This window comes from Lutzomyia longipalpis, chromosome 1 (assembly GCF_024334085.1).
Source record: "Lutzomyia longipalpis isolate SR_M1_2022 chromosome 1, ASM2433408v1".
NCBI classification, from domain to species: domain Eukaryota; kingdom Metazoa; phylum Arthropoda; class Insecta; order Diptera; family Psychodidae; genus Lutzomyia; species Lutzomyia longipalpis.
The window spans coordinates 39,351,908-39,372,578 of NC_074707.1; the positions used below are offsets into that span (position 1 = coordinate 39,351,908).

Here is a 20,671-nt window from a genome sequence, read left to right on the forward strand (position 1 = left end):
ATCTCATTCGCGCGCCATCCCATTCTCTCCCATTCAACCTCACGTGCGCTCTGTGGCTGCTCTGGTGAGAGATGTGAGGGGCATCACGAGCACACATTTTTTTTTACGTATAGCCTCTCGCGTGAACAACATGCTCTCAAAGGTGGTTGATGTTTTATATTTTTAATATTTTCCTAGAATTTAAACGAGGGAAAAAAAAGACCAAAAAGAGCGCGCGGGAAAATGCACGATAGCGGTCACGAGAGTGAAAAGTAAGCCCAATGAGATTATTTGTCAGGACAGTGGAGTCGCGATAAGACGCACATTTTTTTTATTGCAAAAAGGTGTTGATTGATATTTTTTTTGGCGCGCTCATTCGACACGTGGTTCTACGCCTTACCTAGTGTAACCTACATAATCTACGTGATCACTTCCAGCGTGTACGACAGGAAGTCTCTACCCTGGAGCTACCCAAAAAATAAAATAAAACAGGTAAGACTCGTTACTTGTTCCCTACCTTCACCCTGGAGGACAGTGAGTCACATTTTGTGGTGCTCAAAATACCCCAACCATTGCTCGCTCCTCTATCCTCTCTATAAGTAAAATTGCAAGCAAGTAATTCCGGTGTTTGTTGTAGGTTTGTGTGATGTTTGCGTGAATGAAGAGAGCATGTAGAAAAAAAATATGCCGTCTTGCGATAAGGACGGTGAATCATACTCTAATTTTATTCAAAGGGTCCCTCTTTGCCTATCAGCCCCCGCAAAAAAAATCGTACAGAACATATTCAGAGAGGTTAATTGAAAAGTGGCGCCAAAATGAATGATTCTAAGCTGATAAGAATATTACAGCGGAGGGCATTAGAATAGGAACATTTGCATAAAAAGGCAGGAAAAAATAAATTGATGAATTTATTTTAGGACATTTTTTTAGGACTGTCGTAAGATTTTTTCTTCGGCACTGAAGTGATTTTTTAAGCATTTTTTTAAATTAAAATCAATTGTCGTTTGGTTGCAATTTTATAAGCATTTTAATCAATGAAAAGGTCAAATTTTTAATTTTATTGGAGCCCTGATGAAAGCCTGAATCAGATCGAAAGCTTAAGGATAAGTGCGAAAATTTTCTCTGAAGATTCATTAGCTAAACGGACTCAACCCTTAACCTGTTCACTCTAACTGCGGGTTTTCCTCACCTAAACAGCTCATGAACTTCTTGCACCATGCAAAAGCCTTGCACAAAGCTACTTCAATATTATAGTTTAGCCACCATTTCGATTTTTTAAGAATTTTGATATTTTTTGTGATTTAAAAAACTCAATTCAATATTTCATTTAAAGGTTTTCTGTTTAAAACATTTTCTTACACAAAAAAAATGTATAGGGGAACGTGGCCAAATTCGGACCTCTTAAGGCCTTTTTCAATCCGCGAATACCTAAAACTGATAAAACTTTTAATGTAGAAAGTTATGGGAGTTAAAAGAGCATTAAATGTGCTTTAAAATGGTACAAAATTGAAGAATACCTATTACTTTTAGTTTTATACCTCTTTTTCTCATTCTGCGCGGACCTTTGGTAATCAGAATTGGGCCACGTTCCCCTACTAATAATGTAAGAGAGGTGAAACTATTAATTTTATTCAATTTTCAAAACTCACACAATTTTGAAATGAATTATGAGTTTAATTGCCAGAGTTAACGATTTTTAGTTTATTAAAAATCTTTTTTTTTTATTATAAGTTCCCAATAACTTCTTAGAATGTTCCACAAAACGCATTAAATGGAATTTTAACTCAATATTCTTTCAGAAATTATAAAAAAAAAATGGAAGAAATAGCCCAAGTTTCCCCTACAAAATCTGCAGTTTTTTTCTTTCAAATTAATTTACCCTGATAAGAAAAAAAATAACCTAAATATTTTTTCATTGATAAAAAAATCTGCACCTAACCATTCATCGCGTACTGTAAGTACTACTCTCCACTCCAGCAGCACGAGCAGAGATGATCGCATTTTCGTGGTCTCTTTTTTTTACCTGGACAACACGGGGATTTTTCTCTCCAGCCAGACCTCTCCATCTATGGCATGGAAGCTTCTGTTGTTTGCTCACCTGTGCAATTCTCGCGGCATATCGCGAAATTCCTACCATTAAAAACGAGCGATGACTTCATTCATTTTACCGCGAAAAGTAAATGACGTCATCGCGCGACTATTTCTCCTCCCTGGCGTGAATGCGTGCAAAAGAGAGAGATATAGGAGTTTTCATTTGAGCGCGTGTGCGACAGCCATATGTGGGGTATGTGTGTATGTGTGTTGGTGCGATGAGTCATCACCAAGTTGTTTGTGCAACTTCGACTCCACTTCTTTGTGTTCGATTGTGGCGTCCGAGTGTCAAAGTGCGATTTTTCTCTCAAAAAAGTGCAAATTTCTCCAGGAATTCAGTGAAATTCCACTCGTGTATGTCCCCAAGAGGTTTCCCCAGCACTTCCGGAAGAGTTTTGTGGCAGAAAAGTGGTGGAAAGTGCTGAAGGTGCAGCTGTAGTTGTGTTTTCCATTCCTGCTGGTGTTGTATATTGTTTGCCAGTGGCGCAGATAAGAAGGTTCCACATTTTGCTGGACAAATTGCGTATTTTTCAAACGGAGATCTCCCACCTCAAGTGAGGAAGAAAAGTACTTGGCACAGCTCCGGAAATTCAGGGCACGATCATGAAATTGGAACCGTGTGATGCTGATATCTCGGGAAGCAGCGACAACAGTCAAAATTCCTCCGACATTGTTATACGACAAGACATTTCGGTGAGTTCTCATTTCATTTTTTTTCTCCACCACTCCACATCCAGCCCATGACTTTGCATAAATGTTCTTCATCTCTCCCAAAAAAACATTCTGATGTAAGATTTCTTGCAAAAGAATTTCCACACTATACAAGAAACTATTCAGCCCACACATAGCCCCAAACACTTTTCCCAGAAAACCGGAAGAAGGCAATCAAGCACTCTGTAGCTAAACAACACAGAGAGTGCGAAAACTACTCAAAAAACCACAAATTCATTCATCAATTTTATGTGGCAGGTGGTGGTCAAAAAGACCGCCCTGGATGGCGCCACGCATTGACCTTTCAACCCCACTGCGTATGCAACCTTGATAGTGAATTCAGTGGGAGCACAGGGATGGTGGTGTGGCTTTTCCAAGAAGGGAAATCACACCCACAAAATCACTCCTTGACCTTCCAAATTGTTCTCTTGCTCTTCACCGGCTCTAAGAAGCTTTTCTCCCAGCCAATAAAGCACGTGATTGTGGCCAAATATGGGAGTTTTTCAAGCATAAAAATCACACGATTCGTCTCTCCTATTCTCCAAAAACATCCAATACACAAAGGGGCAAATCATTGAGGGAAGTTATAGACTTTGTTGCGGAATGAACTTTGCATAGAGAGAGGATAGAGCGTTATGTTTGGAAGTTTATGTAATTTAGAAAATTATCTTGGAATTTAAGGTGAATGATGTCCTTTAATCTTAAGTTTTATGAATCCAATCAAAAAGACATTAAAATTGGGTCTAAAAAGCACTAAAATAATCTCTTAAATTGAAAATAAAACAGTATTTTGCAAGCTTTATTGATGACTCTTTAATAAAAAAAAAACTTTTCCTAGCTTTTGACTGATAGTGGTCAAATTTGTTTTAGATGTTTTAAAGGACACAAGCTTAAAATTCAATCGTTCCTGAAAAAAACAATAGTTTATCTCAATTTTCCTTAAGAAATAAATCTCACTAGAATCTGTAGCATAAAACTATTCTCAATAATATTTTAAATCCTAATGCTTCTCAAGAAAAAAAATGTTACATAACTCATCACAATTGATGAAAAAAATAAGAAATTCTTTAAAAACCAAGGAAATCAAGTTTTGTTGTAAAGAATTTACTTTTTTGAATAAAAAAAGAAAACAAAATAGACACTAAACGAGTAATATACAAGCAAAGTCTAACATGATTTGCCCCTTTGCACTCTTCTGCTTCAGTTCGTATGTTAATCCACACCGCATTATACATAGTGTAGCAACAACATACATAGTTGTGTGTCTTGAGGTCTCCGCATTTAATTTACTCCATTAAAATCAGGGCCAGCATGTTTTGGTTCAGTAGTTTTTCATCCAAAGTAAGCACACGTCTGGATGAATTCAATAAAATATATATAAAATTAAATTACTATCGATGCGAATTTATTGGAAAATGTAATTCATTGGAAAATCTAATTTGTTGCTTTTCTTTATTTATTTTGTTGATTTTCTTACCGAGTGGAAAATTTTACAGAAGGGTATTAAATACTATAACGTTGAAGAAGGGAAGGGAGATTCAATCTCATCGAATAAGAGTTTCTCTCTCTATGGGGGGGGGGGGAAGGGATTTTCAAGTGGGGGATCCATTTCAAGGAAAATCCAATACAAATATGGTTCCCTTTTCACTGGGGCATGACCTTTGGCATTCCATTTGGACTTTCCACAATAATGCAGAGGCAGGGGGAGGAGGGTGGGGAGAAAATAGCTCTAGATTGTTCTCCTCAAAACCTCATGGCTCGTTGGGTCTTTCTGGGAAATTCATCGGGGCTCTTATGAAATATAATATAAATACATAAAAGTTTTGGTATTGATTGAAATTTTTGGGGTTTCCCAGCACTATAGCACTATGTAGTACCTGACTCGAATATTTCATAATTCTCAGGTAGAATACAAGAGTGTTTTTTTTGTATCCAGATTGCATAAATTGATTAAGATTGTTATTATACAACAAATGATAATTACACGTTTTAGAGAGCGCTTCTTTGCACGTTTTTTTTTTTAATTCTCAAAAAATACATTTAAAAGTCAGATTTAATCTTTAATCTAACAAAAAATAAAAAAAATTGAAGCAAGGAAATCAAGGAAAATTTCTGTTAGGATTTTTGCGAAATAAATTAAAATAAAACTCTCTCAGTATATTTCCTAATGCAATTTTGCAAATTGAAATGTTAACCTTGATGTTGCAGAATTTTCTTTGAAACTCTCAATTTTACGGGACGAAAACCCATAAAAAGACTTCATGCACTTGAATAAACTTCACGGAATAAAGTCTTCTTATATTCTAAAACTTCTTAATATGCATTTTGCATAGCAATAAAATTCTAAATGAAAAAAAAAACTATAAATAGGAACTAACGATGACCTTTAGATTAGGAAAGAATATTAAGTGTGTTAGAGGCTTTGGGGGAGCACATGGAGCGTTGATTGCATTTATCAATGCCGAATACGGGGCGAAATTGGCAAAGAACTGCGTGGGGGGTGAAATCTTAGATGGATTCATGAGGGAATTTTCTTAATCGAGGAAATGTTGGCAACAATTCTGCCACACCAGAGTCACGTCTTTATCACAAGTCTAATTAAGCAAACAAGAGATAAAATTCTCTCTCTCTTTCGTTTTTTTTCCTTCGTCACATGTCACATTAAAATCAACTTTTATGATCTCTTAGCACTTAAGATGGATTTTTAGCTGTTTTAATGTAACGCAGCGCTGTTTTTTTTTTTCCATTGAATTAAATTTATTCTAGTTTTTTTCATTCCAACAAATCACCGACAATGGAGACAAATACAAAATATGTATACTTGAGAGCAGGATTCCAAAAATTCCTCTCTGTGTTTGCAATTTTAATGTCATCGACTTTGATTGACTGCCTTCGATATTATGTACAATACAATATATAATTGTGGAATATCAATCGACCAATCGAGGGACTTAATAGCATTGTTTTTTTCTTTAATCGCTCATACAATCTTTTAACATACGCCGGTCTAGTCATGTTTTTTCTTAGTATTATCTTAATGACGTCAATGGGAACAATTAGTATGCCCTCCCCTAAGGTGGTGCAAAGAAAATATACAAAGTCTTCAATTGCGAAATTTTGTCCAATTGATAGGAAATTGATTGGGGAATTAGGTTTATTTATTGACACTTTTGCTCTTATCAGTCCCACCATTGACGCCATAGGACAAGGTGTGGATTTCAAACGTGGCGACAGTATTTTGTCCAGTTCATTCATTACTATGTACCGATATATCACGATAATCTTTTCCAAATCATACTTACTTACGTAGTTGAATTTTTTGTCTCATCAGTTTATCAGTTTTTTTTTCTTTAGTTAAGACATTAATATAACGAGACGACTTAATAAGCTTTCCGTTTTAGACTTATGACAAGTTCATATCATTTAATGCACACTAGCAGGTTTTATTTATTTCATTTAGATTTAAGGATATTCACAACAGAGGTCCTATAGGATCCTTAATAGATAAATTGTCGTGTAAGATTATTTAGAAAGGAATGTTTCCTTTTATCTTTCTTATTATGATTATTATTCACAATATAAGTATAGTTTATCAACTCATTAAAAAAAATAAAAAAGAACTTAAAAAATAGATGTGTGATTATCATTAATTTTTATCCGTAAAAAAACGTTAGTCAATAAAGAATACGAATTAAGATTTTTGACCTAGATATTAATTAAGTCCTGAATTTCTGTTTGTGGAATCACACCAAGGATAAAAAAAGAATCTACTAAAAGGAAAAAAAAACCATCTTCTAGTCTGATCTTACAGTTTAAAAAAAAAGAAGATTATTTGAAAACAAATTCTTAAATAATATAGAATCTTACAGATCTCATGAAGTAGACAACTAACCCGCTTTAATCTAGAATTTTTGCATTCATTAACTTAACCCATATACAACACTTGTTTTCTAAAGACATGAAGATCATTAAAATCCATGTTAAATTTAATTTAAATCATTTTGTGCTTCATCGCGAATTGTTGAAATAATTTTATGCGAACATTAATGACATGCTTGGCTTGGTATATAAAGGATTTATGGCTTGTTTTTCTTTCCATTGAAACTTCCTCCCAGACTTGTAATTTAGGGAACTTGCGGGTTTTTTTTTCCTTAATCAATTCGTTCCTTTCTTCTCCAAAGCAATTTCCCAAAATTTGCTTAAACAATGTCTGGAATTAACCTTTGGTGACCTTCAATGTTATTCTTTTACTTATGTATTTTATATTCTTTCGTCGTTTTCTAGAACTTGCTATACAGTCGTGCTCTCGTGGTAGGACCGTCGTCAAAATGACTTCTCCGCGGTAAAACGGCTTCAGAATGAGGAATTTTGCCTTCGCAGTGGGACAATTAGTATCCTACCTTTCCAATAGTACTAATTGTCCCACTGCGAAGGCAAAATACTTCATTCTGAAGCCGTTTTACCGCGGAGAAGTCATTTTGACGACGGTCCTACCACGAGAGCACGACTGTATATTATTTTTTCCGACTAGAGGGTTTCTTTTATGATTTTTAGCACCATTTGATATATCTGCGCAGTTGACTAAATAATGTATAAAGAAGAAAAAAAGCTCGCGTGTTTGTAATTTTTACAAACATTACTAAAAGCATATTTGTGAATGGATGTATTGGTTGCCCCACCTGAGGTCTTGGTGGGGGGAAAGTTTATGTGTGAATTCACGGTAAAACTCGGGCGATTCACGCGAAATTGATGACGTCAAGTGGAGATGGAAAAACATTCCACATGTTCTGCAAAAAAAAATTACGCTACTCTCAAGAGCAAAGAAGTACCGTGGATGGTGGAATTCCCAAGAATCCTAATTCTGCATTCTAAGAAATATTGTGGCATTTCTCAGAAGGTTGAATGAGATTATTAAATTGTATAAATGTGTGCATTGTAAGAATTTCCCCATTAAATCTTCCGTGGATGAAGAATGATGTGCATTTCAGTGATTTAGCATTGAAGTGATTTTATTTTGCAGCTGAGGTTGCAGTTTTTTTTTGTAATTTTAGAACTGGATAAAAGTCACAACAATGTAGAATCTGCGGAAGGAGGAAAATAAATATTAAAAAAATGTTTGTGGAAGAAGGATTTTCTTGAATGAGGTACACTGAGAAAAATTGGTATCGTGTGTATAAAATTTGCCACTATCGCGCACTTAAACTTCCTCACAGATGAGATTCGATGCTTTGGTGTGGTTTGTTCGATGGAGTGAGACGTTGAATGGGCATGAGTAGTAGTTGGAGAGAGATGTACGCAGTTGCGATTACACATACAATTTGTAGAGTTAGCGAGACGATGTATAAAACCAAAGAAACGATGACGCATTCCCTCAGTTAAACACAGAACATCGCAGTGTAAAGTTGGTGGGATTTTTTTTGTTAGTTGCTCGTGAGGAAATTTGAAGTATTTTATTCAAGAAAATTCAAGTGGTTAAGACATCAAGTTTTTTTTTGGTGTTGTTGGAAAGTCCATTGGATTAAAAAGCTCGAGCATTTGGTTTGATTGAAACCAAGAATAAATCCTTCATTCACACTGCACAGAGGAGTGTAGCAATTTCTTGAGAGTGTTCTCTCGGCAAGACAATGCAATAGTGTAAAAATAATTGAATTTATTACTGAACATTGTGAAATTGACAGCAAAAATTTCAGTGCGTTAGACGCAGAGTTTATTAGAAGAGACGTGTACTAGAGGAGGAAGAAAAGTAGTGTGTTTTTGTTTAATAAAGTAAAGTTGGTGTGAGTTACATAATTTTCTTGGAGACACTATAATCGAATTCAATTGAATTTTGTGTGTGCAATTGACTTTTTAACCTCGCATCTAATATATTATTCACTCAAAGAAGTGAGGAGAAAATAAAATACATAGAGACACACAGTGTGGAAGTTTTAAAAGCACTTTGTGCACCCAGTAATTAAAGTTCTTCGTCTTCTTTTTCTGTGAAAAAAGAAGAACTGTTTACCGAGTTTATTTGCAAAGTGTGAGGGCAGGAAAAAACAGCCAATAAATGACGCTCGACAGCAATATTTTCAACGACGTCTTCCTCTATAGTCCATTTAATAATACAAATGCCCCCCTGACCCCGGTCTCAAAGATGGTGAGTGCCACTTTATTTCAAATAAAACTATGTATGTGATATCAATTTAATGTCCAGTGCTTAAAGTAAAATAAAAAAGAAAATAGGAAAACTTAATAAGAAAATCATACGAACAATCACGATGATTTCACTCACTGAGCCAATGAGTCGATTTTTTTCCCTCAAATCACTTCTGATAATGAAATTCACTGGAAAAACATTCTCGTTCTCTGGGACTTGGTGATAAGACGAATATAATAATGTCTCACTTTACCCCCACACACAGTTCCCCCCTTAAGAAACGCGAGAGAGTATTTTTGCTTTTCTTCTTTTTTTTTTGTCACACACAATGCGCAATGATAAGGAGTAACAAAAAAAAATCCCATGTTATCTCTTAATTATTTTATGTGTACAGAGTCCTTATTTTTCAAACTTATATTGGAGCACTTGATGTATGTACGTGCAAAAGTTGATTGTTTGTCGTCGCATAAAGCGAAGAATGCTTGTTGAAATGTAAAAGAGAATTCGGCATAAACATCCTCAAGTACTTACGAGGTAAATTGTTAATTTATTTGCTAAAGAAGGTCGTAAAGAATTCATTTATGTGGTTTCTCCACAACATTTTGGTTGAGGAAGAACTTCCAAAAGGGTGGAGTCTGAAGACTCTGTAATTTGGTTAAATAAAATTCATTGATAACATTTTTGGCAAATATGACATACTTTTTCGGGTGTTGTGAAGACAATTTCTGTATTTGAGCACTGAGGCGAGGAGAAACTCAAAGAATTTAGTAGCATACACGTGGTGGGTAGAAAAATTGTCGACTTTTAATTGTTTATTAATCAACATCTTCAAAAATCTTCAAAATCTCTTAATTCTTCACCTGTGGGAATGTTTGTGGCACAAACAATAAAAGTTCTGTATTTTTGCATTATGGAAATTTTTGTCTAAAAATTACCAAAAGAAACAAGTTAGAAGAATTTGTGCAGTAAATAATTTTGCTAATTAAATTAGCAAACAAAAAAAAAGAACCAGAGACATGTTAACGTCTTTGTGGATCTCACTCGTAAATAAGGAACTGGATCCTTAAAAAAAACAATTTCAATTGAAGAAAAAAATTACATTTGCATTGACGTAAAGGAAAATAACGAATGCATAAATGAAGGAGAACATTGTGGTAATGTAAAATCCCCCATTGCGCTGCACACATGTAATTGAAGTAAAAGAGATTCGCATTTAAAGAGACCACAAAAGACCTTCCCCGCATAATATAAGAAACTTTCTTGTGGGTTTTTCCACACCTCAAATGTGTGCAAAGAAATTATTTGGCTCACTTAATCTACCCATCCAGCAGTGCTACCACACCAAGAAAAATAAAAATAGCAAATTAATGCAGTTCGTGTGTGGATGTCTTTCACAATGATTACGTGAAATTGCCGTATGACGACATTGATCACAAAAGTGAACCGGAACTCGCGGTGTTGAATGGAAGAAAAATAAGATGAAGACGGAACGACGAAGTAAGAAAAAAAACATCGCGCACAAGACAACCAGTTTCTTCATCATTTTTAGCAAAAATTTACTAACAAGACGCCTGCTACCGAGAAATATGGAGATTTAATGTGAAAAATATCCAAAAAGTTAGAGAGATAAAAAAATCCCCTCAAACGATTTTGGGATTGTCTCCAAAAGCATTTTTTCTTTACGTCAGATTTGCAGAAAAAATCGAAAATATTGCCAAAAAAACAACCTTTCACTCGGCAGCATTTTCTTCAAATGAAACACACTGGCAAACTTGCGCAATGGTTTATTGGAACACGTGCAGCTTGTAAAATGTTCAATACCATACTCTATGGGTTGGCTGCATGCTGTCCATTCAATCTCCATATCTCAATTTGCAAAAAAAAATTGCACAGTATTTTTATCCAAAGCAAGATGTCCATTTTTGCATGGCTAAGGCATTGTCCAATGAATGCAATCCAAAGAGGGAGTTTTTGTTGCATTTTCTATTCTAATGCACCATCAAGAAGGACTGCAAACAAAAGACCCGCGCTCTTGGCAAACACGCCGCGAATAACTACTTTAAATTGTTGAATTTGACAAACACACAAATGGGAAGTTGGGAGGAAATGAGCAAAAAAAGCAAGAGCGATGAAGAAAAAAAGAAAGAGTTCTTTTTGAGGCAACACACCACAAGTACTTGTGCGAATAAAATACAATCGTCGCGACAGAGTCTTTTGCTTTGGCGACAGCTCTGCGCCATTCTTTTGATCGCCAAAATGCGCTATATCGTCTCTCTCTCTATTTCTGCACAGTGTGTGTGTGTACGCTTATTTTAATAAACCACGGTGTAATGGCACAAATGACAGTGAATATTTTGTACATTATACTCAATTGTTGAACATGGGAGATAATGTATTAAATTTTAACCATTTAACCCATTAGTGTTGTAGAAATAATAAGAAAAATATTCTAGATTAACCCTTTGTATGCCAGGTGTGAGATTCACGCGTGCAATGGCATGTGGGTTGTATTAAATATGATTTATTTATGGAAGGAAAAAAGGAATTATTTTGCCTATTCTGTTGTACTTGAACCGAAGGCATTTTGAATACGAGTTTAGCACTCTATCCACTCTACCACTAGTTTCCTCAAAATTCAGTTAATGTTTTTTATAGAAAAAATTAATTAAGATTAACAGTACGAGTAAAACCTTAATTAAAGAATTTATTGCTCTAATTTAATTTTGTATAATTCAATGCATCTATCAATTCATGCTGACGTCTTCAAAATACAGAAAATCATGATGCTGTAATCAGTGAGTGAAGAAAAATAATCCTTCACGATAATCTATATTATAAATTTCATAATCATTTAGCAAGGATGAATGATATTGTTAAAAATAGATGTTACATGCAATAGGACAAAAATGCAAACGGCATGAGATAATTCAAACGAGTGCCTGTTGATGAGCAAACCAAGTTATTTTTGTCTCATTCATATCTCGATAAGAAGATCCCATAACACTTATCAAAATATGTTTAGGGTGTGAAAGGGTTAAGTAAGAAGACTGGAGTCTGGTAAATAATGCTGATAAATTGTTTGTGTTTGTTGCAATGTAAATTGCCAATCATACACGCAACTGAAATTGCCTGCTCAGAAAATCACTAACTATTTGGGCGGAGATGCATTGAGAGGGGGAGTTTTTAGTGAATCATAGTCTATAAATAAAATTATATAAAATATTATATAGGAGAGCATTAGTGAGCGTATTTTGCAAAAATGTATGTTGCGGGGATTTTTTTCATCTGATAAATTCCACTTGAAATATTTTTTTTTAAAAGAGAAGAAGGAAAAAAGAATCTACCACGTGTTTGTCTCCCCAGCAGAGTCACACGTTTGCCCATGAAATAATATTCTGTCTTACGTAAACTGCTTTTGGTTTGTTGAACCTCTAATCTCTGTGTAGAGTTTTATTTTTGCCCAATATTTTTCTAAAAAATTAAATTCTTCATCAAAATCCGGCATGTTGTGAGAAAGTTATATTCAATCGTGGTGCTTCTTATCGCGGTTGTACTCCCTCCAAAATGGACTCTACTATCAGGGCAATATATTTCTCTGCAATAAGTGTTGTCTATGGCTCTCCATTCCAACACACTTGTTTACTCAAAAGATATTGAAATATGGCAGATTAGAAAAATATTTCTCTCTTTTGTGCAAGACAAGAGATATTTCCTTTCTTTTCAATATATTTTTTTTGAAAGAATTTACTACCTTTTATTATTTGTTTATTTTCTTTTCTAATACAACTTCCTTCTGCTTCTTCTGTCCAACCTTCCACGCGATATATTTTGTTAATTGACTTTTTTGTTGACAAACACAACATGAATTCTTTTCTTGCTATTTTTGTGTGCTGCCACTTTGCATTTTTTTTTTCTATTTTTTCTATTTTACCAAGAAATGATGAAGAAGAAATATCACGAAAAATTTATCTAAAGGAACTCTATTAGCGCCAGAATGGCGCATAAATTTTTGTTTGCTTTTTAACGATAATGCGCTGCAAAGAATAGAAATTGATAAACACATGGAAGCCAATAATGGTATGTGAATCCGTCGAGAAATATGAAACTTTATAAAAAGCTTATCACAATTTGAATTTTTGCGTAATCCCCTCGACGATAAATTCATTGAAATTTCTATCGTAGATTTTATGTACACACTGATGGAAAAAAATGGGACGTTTGAACATTTACAGCGAAGAGAGAATTTTTCTTTGTGAATATGCACGTGCATTTAGATTAACATTTATTAGTTATTTACAAAGTTGGAAATGAGATGAAAAGTGTGTCAAAGGCTTCCTTATTTTCTTGTTTTTCAAATGCTGTTTTTTCTTCTTTTAAAAGATCTTTTTCTTTATGTTGGAGGTATTTAACGTTACTAAATTTTCGACACAATGTCACATTGACATTAGTCGTCAAACTGCTGTCAAAACACTTCCGTCAAACTTACTTCTGTCAAATGACTTTTTAAATTAAATTATTCTACTGAGAGGTAAAAAAATACATTTTTAATGCTCCTAAAAATCTAAAAAATAGGAAAAATTAAATGAGCCCTCCCTCAGTGCACCACCCTGTGTACTGTTGAAATTTTAAGTGTCACTGTCGGTGATAACGACTGATAAGCATGTGTGAGGAGTAAATGGTGGCGTAAAACTTTCCTAAAGTGATTTTCGGGGCTGAAAGGTAGAAAAACGTCCACTAATGTACGGTCGTCGCGTCAGTCTGTGTCCGGAAATCATTGGCAATTGAACCCAAAGTGTCGTCTCGACGAGAGTCATAAATTTGTGTGGAATTTTGCTTAGAGAAGTATAGGAAGAAATTTTATCACAACCTTCCTTTTTATTTTCTTCTGAATATTATTATCTGTGTTGCATTGTCGGAGCCAACAAAAAAACAACGACAAAAAAAGAAAAAAAAAAAGGTAAACAGCACTTGAGAAAAAAAATCGCTCATCCTGTTTTTTTTCTTCTCTGAGTTTCTTGTAATATTTTTTATTACTTTAATTCATTTGTTCAAGTGCTGTTTTTCTTCATGTCCCCATAAAGAGGGGAAATTTACACTGAAATTTATTTAAATTTAATGGAAATTCTTGACCTCTTCCACACCATGTACCGCCCTGTGTTATACCGTCGCAAAGTGTCTCCATGTGCGCCAATTCAGGCAAGGAGACGCACTAAAAAAAATCATTCGCATGTTTTGGTAGTAAAGTTGTGAAGAACAAAGAATTAATTCAACATCAGTGCATGTTGTTTGCTTTCTTATTCTTATTGTCACACGAGTTCTTTGTCTCCTTTACATGTTACTTTTTCCCTTGTCTCGTATATTGCTTAATTTCAATTATTGTGAATTTATTGGGTTTATTGTTTTAGCACCAATTTCTTTCTGCTACAGATATTTATTTTACTATGTTCATTGAGGAAGTATAGGACAAAAAGATCTAGAAAGGAATTCAAATATGTTTTTTTTGTGGCTTTTAAATTGACATGTTATTTATAAAATTGATACTTTAGTGCAAGAACAAAGTTAGAAATTCCCAATTTAGGCATGACGGCTAACCGTGTAATTGTCCATCCCGGAAAAGTGCAATTTCCGGAAGGACTTTAACGTTGAAGCACGCAAGGTTAAGGAAATAATCGTATGCATTTGCTATAATGTCTATTTTGAGTGAGGTAATCCAACTGTTTTCAAACTCACACCTTCCACCTGTGTTTGTGACGACACCCAGAGATCTAACCAGTCCTACACAGCATCTCATTTTCTTTTTAATTCAAATCACACCAATTGAGATTTATTTATATACCACCAATGTTGGTCAATGAAAAAGATTGTGGGCGATTTTTATTGTTTATTTTAAATATTTTTAATTGAATGTTATTTGACTTTTAATACAGATTTAAGTCTTTTAGCCCTGACTATATACTGTCTGATAGTCAATTTAATAAAACACTTGGAATGGTTGTAAAATTGAACTTTTAAGTCTGAAATATTGTTTAAAAGTACAGGGAATATTGGAAAAAAAATAAATTTTCGGGATTCGAACCCATAACAGTTGGCTTATCAATCTACCTGCTTACCGATTAAACCAACTTCTTACCTATTTAAGCCTACATGTAGTTTAAAAAATTAAGCTTTTAAAGTCTTTTAAACCAACTTTTAAACCAAAGTCTTCACTTTGACTCACGCACGAACTTTTCCAGCAACTTCTGAGAGGAACACCTTATCCCCACGTAGTTAATTCGCTTGAGAGTCGTGACTAGTTCGTAGGATTGTGCATAATTATCTTATTCACTCTTGGCAATGGGATCGTATTGTGTGTGTGAAGAGGTGAGATTGTTGTGTTTTTGTCTTTAAATGAAATTTTTGGCGTATGTGTCTCTCACATACTCAAGGAGTGTGAGTGAGATTTTCCGGAAAAGTCGATGATGGGAAGATGTACGAATTACAGTCGACCCAGAGCCTCTTTGCAAAGTGGATTTGGGGCTTTTTTTTTAAAGCTTAATTAAAACGAACGAACGAAAAATAATTTTAATTTATAATTTTCTCAACAAATTTAGTTTCTCTCTCTTTTATTTTGTTGCTGTTTAAAGTTGTGCCGAATCAAATTTTATCGAAAGTGGTTCAATTATTTCGCAATATTTTGCAAGATTTTTTTTTTCTCGCATATTTTTTTTTCTATTCATCCGTGTGGTTGTTTAGGTTCTTTTTCACGGGGTTGTGATTTTTCTTTGGGCCAAGAAAGAAAAGTGATTTGTGTGTTCTACTTGAGGAGCTATAGGAAATAATATTACTTATATGTTAGATATTTGATGCGAGGAATTTAATTACGTCGTAAAATCTTCGTCTTTATTTGTTAAATGCACCTAAATAAATTTTGTTAATTTATTGGTGCACCTTTTTAGGTAGCAAATGATCGATTTTATGGGATGACATGATTTGGCTATGCGAAGGAGAAATATTTACCAAAATTGCATCGTGCAATGTTGTGGAGAGAATTTTCTAGATTTTTTTTCTCCACTCGTGCTTCTTCCACGCAAATTTATAGGGTGTGACGTAATTTAAAGTATTTAAAATAAAATACAATAAAGTCTATAAATACTGTGGGTTATAATTAAATCTCATGTGAGATAGATGTTGTTTAGGGTCACGAAGTCTGTGCAAAATGTGGCGGGAATTACATTTTGATCACATTCTTTTAAAATCAGCCACTTTGGTGCATCATCTTTAGAGTATCTCTCTAAAGTACATAGCTACTTCTCTCAATAATTATTCTCTCAATAACTCAACATGATTTTTATAATTTACAATAAATACATTTGAGAGATATTACTGCGTCGTGGTTTTATTTCTCTTTTTTTATTTAGAAAATAAATAAATAAAATTGTACATAGAAGTTCAAGACTGTGCGGTGTGCTAATCCCACACGGGACACAAATCGTGAGCAAGATGAAGGAGAAAAAAAACTGTGAATGAATTAAGGCATAAAAAATATACAAACGTGTTGATTGAATTATATTTTGAATGATTATTTTATTTTAGATTTTGTGTAAATAAAAGAAAATCATCTTCTTTGACTATTCAGAATTTTTTTTATTGAAATTCTTTATTAACTTTGAAAGGAAAGTCTTACGGAGTTAGTTTGTATAGGATTTATGCTTATCTGTGAATTCTAAACCAAGAATTACAGAAAGATTTAATTTGAAAGAATTCTAAAGTAAAGAATAAAATAAAACACAAATCATTATAATTAATTAGAACCTCTCTAAAGAATATCTTTGTGATATCATACAAGAGAATAGTAGAGGTATTATTGCTGAAGGAGGAAACATTTAGTATGAGAAGAACATGAGGACGTCATCATCTAAAAACAAACATTTTTATTTTTATAAATCTTCCATACAAACAGACAAATAGACTGTCTCTCGGTGTGGTAAAGTAGAAGCACGCGAGAAGGAGATTTTTTTCATGAATTTTTTTCCTCCTTGTGGCCACTTTTCATGTTGATTCAATTAAAGAAAAAATAGAAAAGCGCGCCGCATTTAATTGAAAGCTTCCCATTTGGCTTCAAACTCTCGCACGGATTTTCCCATGAGATTTTTCTCGGAATTTTCACTGACTCCACACATTTATTTTTTAAACTTTGCTCATACAACAATTTGGGTAAATATTCCTCTCTCAAATTTTCACGTTTAGATTTTTGCGAAAGAAGATCATCAAAAAGAAAAAGAAAAGAAAATCTTTATCAATTTTTTATTGAATGCAAAGTTGTTAGTTTGATGAAATGGATGCCTGCGAAATTGCAAACATTTTAGCCACAGAGCTCTTTATGCAACAGGTCTGCTCTCTGTCTCATTCTCTCTTTAGTAAAATAAAATACCAAATAGTTTAATCTTTTCATGGAATCTTGTGTGACGTCTTAACTAATTTCTGCGTCTCTTGTTTTCTCTAATTTCTTTCTAGCTCGTATCTTTTGATGGGATACACAGTGGCGTTCCAACGAGAACAACATCAACACTCACGCCGACCACTCTTAGGAACATCGAACAGGTAAGTTTGCATTAAAAACATTTTCTTTTTTATTTAGATTTATTAACAAAAAAAATCTTTTTTTTTCACCAACACAGACTTTTATCGAACTGAGCAGTGAGACCCCATCAACAGTACCCTACCAGGCGGGTTTTGTTCCACCCCCAGCACCCTTTCCCTTCGATCAGGATCACAATAGTCTCGGCTCATCGGGATCTGGCTCCAATTCTTCTTGGCACACACCACCACCAACAATCAGTGAGGATCTCATTTCTTCCGTGTCTCAGGGTAGTTCAAGCGACGGAGCCGCTACCTCAGTATCCGGTGGCACCACCAGCAAGCCTGCTGCTGCACCGAGACGCAATATGGGCGGTCGTCGTCCAGCAAAACCCACCAATCTCACACCGGAGGAGGAGGAGAAGCGCAAACTTAGGCGCGAAAGGAATAAATTGGCTGCCGCAAGGTGCCGAAAGCGTCGTGTTGATCACACAAATGAGCTGACAGATGAGGTGAATGGGTTGGAGAAGAAAAAGCAAGATCTACAGAATGACATCCAAACGCTGCAGCAGCAAAAGGAAGAGCTGGAATTTCTGCTGGAGACCCACAAGGCACATTGTAGAATAAAGGGACGTGCGAGTCCGTTGGATGTGAAGCCACACGTGAGTACAGCCATCCTTGGGTTGTGCGATAGGATAAAGACCGAACCTGTGGACTTTGATGGGCCCCCATCGCCGAAGAGAGTGATGGTATCCAGTGCGAATCCCGATGTGATTATCCTACCACCAATGACATCCGCTGGGATCACAGCAGCACCACCGAAGCCAACACGACGACTGGATCGTCCCAATACCCTTGCTGTTGCCATCACGATGCCCCCCTCGCAGGTGTTGGGTGTCAATACGTCCGGGAAGAATGTGACGGAGTTTGCAGGTGTTCCCATCACAACACCCTCCAATGGGATGTTTAACTTTGATAGCCTAATGGATGGGGGTACGGGTTTGACGCCCGTCTCGGCACCCCTTGTGCCCAATTGCTCCGTCCAGAAGAGCCCCCTTGAGTTGGCAACGCCCACAAGTGAACCCTCAAAGTTGGTTAGTCTGTAGAACCAGCCTGTAAGAAATGTTTAAGCATTTCCTAAAGAACAGGATTCTAGTATTTTTCTCACAGACCCTTTTCAGAAATATTTAAGAAAAAAAAAAAGATTAAATGGCGGCGTTGTGATATTTCAAAAGAGAAGATAAAAAGAAAATATTTTACCAGAATATTTTAGTAGAATTAAATGAGAAAATTATATTACGCAAGGAACGACGAAAGTAATAGAAATGCTAAAAGGGATTGTGGGGCAAAAGAATACACACAAATAATGAAAATTGATGTCAAATTTTTCAAAGTATTTACCACAAAATTGAAGAAAATTTAACATTATACCGAAAAACCTATTCCCCAGCAATCCCTTCTTGTTTTAGGAACATAAAGAATAATTAAAAACGATTTAAAAAAAAAAGTTGCTTGTTGAAAGTCAAATGCTGCAATATTTAAAAGAAAAATATTAAAAAAATAATAATTATAAAAAGGAATTGTGCTTTAAATAAAAAGATGAAAAAATTATGGAAACATTTTTACGCAGTAATTTTTATTTTAAGTTAAAAACAAACTAGTTTACCAATTTAATAGGCGAAAAAAATGATGAGAAAACTGATGAAATCGATACCAATTAATTATTTTTTTCTATTAAAAGTTAAGAATAAATTTTTGCTAATTTATAACTATTAACCTTTGGAATGCGGAGGCTTTGACACACCCTTAGAATGCGAAGGTGGGGTCGTTGAACGACCCCAAAAAGAAGGCCAATTTTCTCCCAAATTATACAACCTGGAGTTGTCGGGTTAGTGCCTATAGCTTCCTTATATAGTCCTCTTGCCCCTTGCATCACAAATTTTCCACCACAAAACACGTAGAAGAAGATATTAGGGAAAAACATTTTTCACTAATTTTTCACAATTTCTTTTTGAGAAATTTGCCAAGAAAGTTAACCCCAACTGCTATTTTTTTTTCACTCTTCCCCACATTCCCCTTACCTCCCGCAACATGATAAATGGCAATATTTCTCGAATATTCTTTATTGTTTTGCACATTTACATGCTTCTAATTATGTTTTATGTTGTTTATGCTCTAAGAAATTTTCCGCAGCATGACCGTTACAAAAATTTTTGAATTCCCTTCTTCTACATTTTCCTCAATAACTTTTCTTGTGGTGGTCGGATTGAGCTGAAATTTTTACACAACATCCTCAGATAACCAAGGAGCTTATTTCCAAAAGATGGGAACGCTATCTTTTATATTTATTTAGTTATAGCACGAAATATAGCGCTGGGGTCGTTCAACGACCCCGCTCCGCATTCCAAGGGTTAAGTCTCCTTCCCCTTCTATCTGTTTCCCCATAAAAAAAACCTTTCAATTAATATTAAAAAATATTTTTAAGGAAGCGATAAAAAATACATTTTTAACCACATTTTTGTATTATTATTGGAGATGCTCAATATTATTTTGAGAGTGAGAGAAAGATGTTTTTTTTTATTTATTAGTTTGATGAGAATGATGAAAAAATGTATTTTTGATGCCATATATTGCTATTTTGAGAAAAAAAGCAAGGAGAATAAACAAATTGTGAAAAATTAAATGATTTTTTTATTAATATTTTGAGGACCAGGGAAAAAATTAAATTGGACTTTTTTCCAGTGGAAGTTATGAAGCCGGAGCATAGGAGTGCCCCAGAGTACCCGCAGGAACTATAGGAGCCCCAAACATGTGTTTTATGCCCAAAAATTTGGGAGAAAAAACGAGAAATCTTATTTTTGGAAAAATAAAAAAAAGGTTCGTTAAAGTTCAAATTGGTTGAGGAGAAAGTGAGACAGATGCACTTGTCCACCCGTCACTGTTACTGTCTCCCTCACGCATTGAGTTTTTCACAATTTTCTTGCGTTTTCCGCCGAATTTTCCGGGGAAATTGAGTTTTCTGGGCTTAGGGGTCGGCATCAAAAATTCTGAAAGTTAAAAAAAATAATTCCGCGAAAAAAGTCGTGTAAAAGATAAAAAGATAAAAACGAAAACTGCCGGCGGCTGTGCTCCCCCGAATGAACTCCCCAAAAAACCGCCCGGAACAGATGCAGGGGCCCTTAAAGAAGCCTCCTGCAG

General features: G+C 34.9%; 1 protein-coding gene across 9 annotated transcripts; it reads left to right on the plus strand.

Annotated features, from left to right (window-relative positions):
* Positions 1 to 2,264: 2,264 nt before the first annotated feature.
* LOC129787260 (transcription factor kayak) lies at positions 2,265 to 20,156 on the plus strand. Of its 9 annotated transcripts, none has more exons than XM_055822708.1 (4): positions 7,768 to 16,880; positions 17,144 to 17,285; positions 17,411 to 17,497; positions 17,575 to 20,156. In XM_055822708.1, the coding sequence occupies exons 2-4, from the start codon at positions 17,232 to 17,234 to the stop codon at positions 18,577 to 18,579; spliced, it is 1,146 nt and encodes a 381-aa protein (XP_055678683.1). In that variant the 5' UTR covers positions 7,768 to 16,880; positions 17,144 to 17,231; the 3' UTR covers positions 18,580 to 20,156. The 9 variants fall into 9 exon arrangements, with proteins under 9 accessions (XP_055678679.1, XP_055678683.1, XP_055678684.1 ...); XM_055822709.1 differs by having other exon boundaries at positions 7,768 to 16,754; XM_055822707.1 differs by having other exon boundaries at positions 15,386 to 15,996.
* The last annotated feature ends 515 nt before the right edge of the window (positions 20,157 to 20,671 follow it).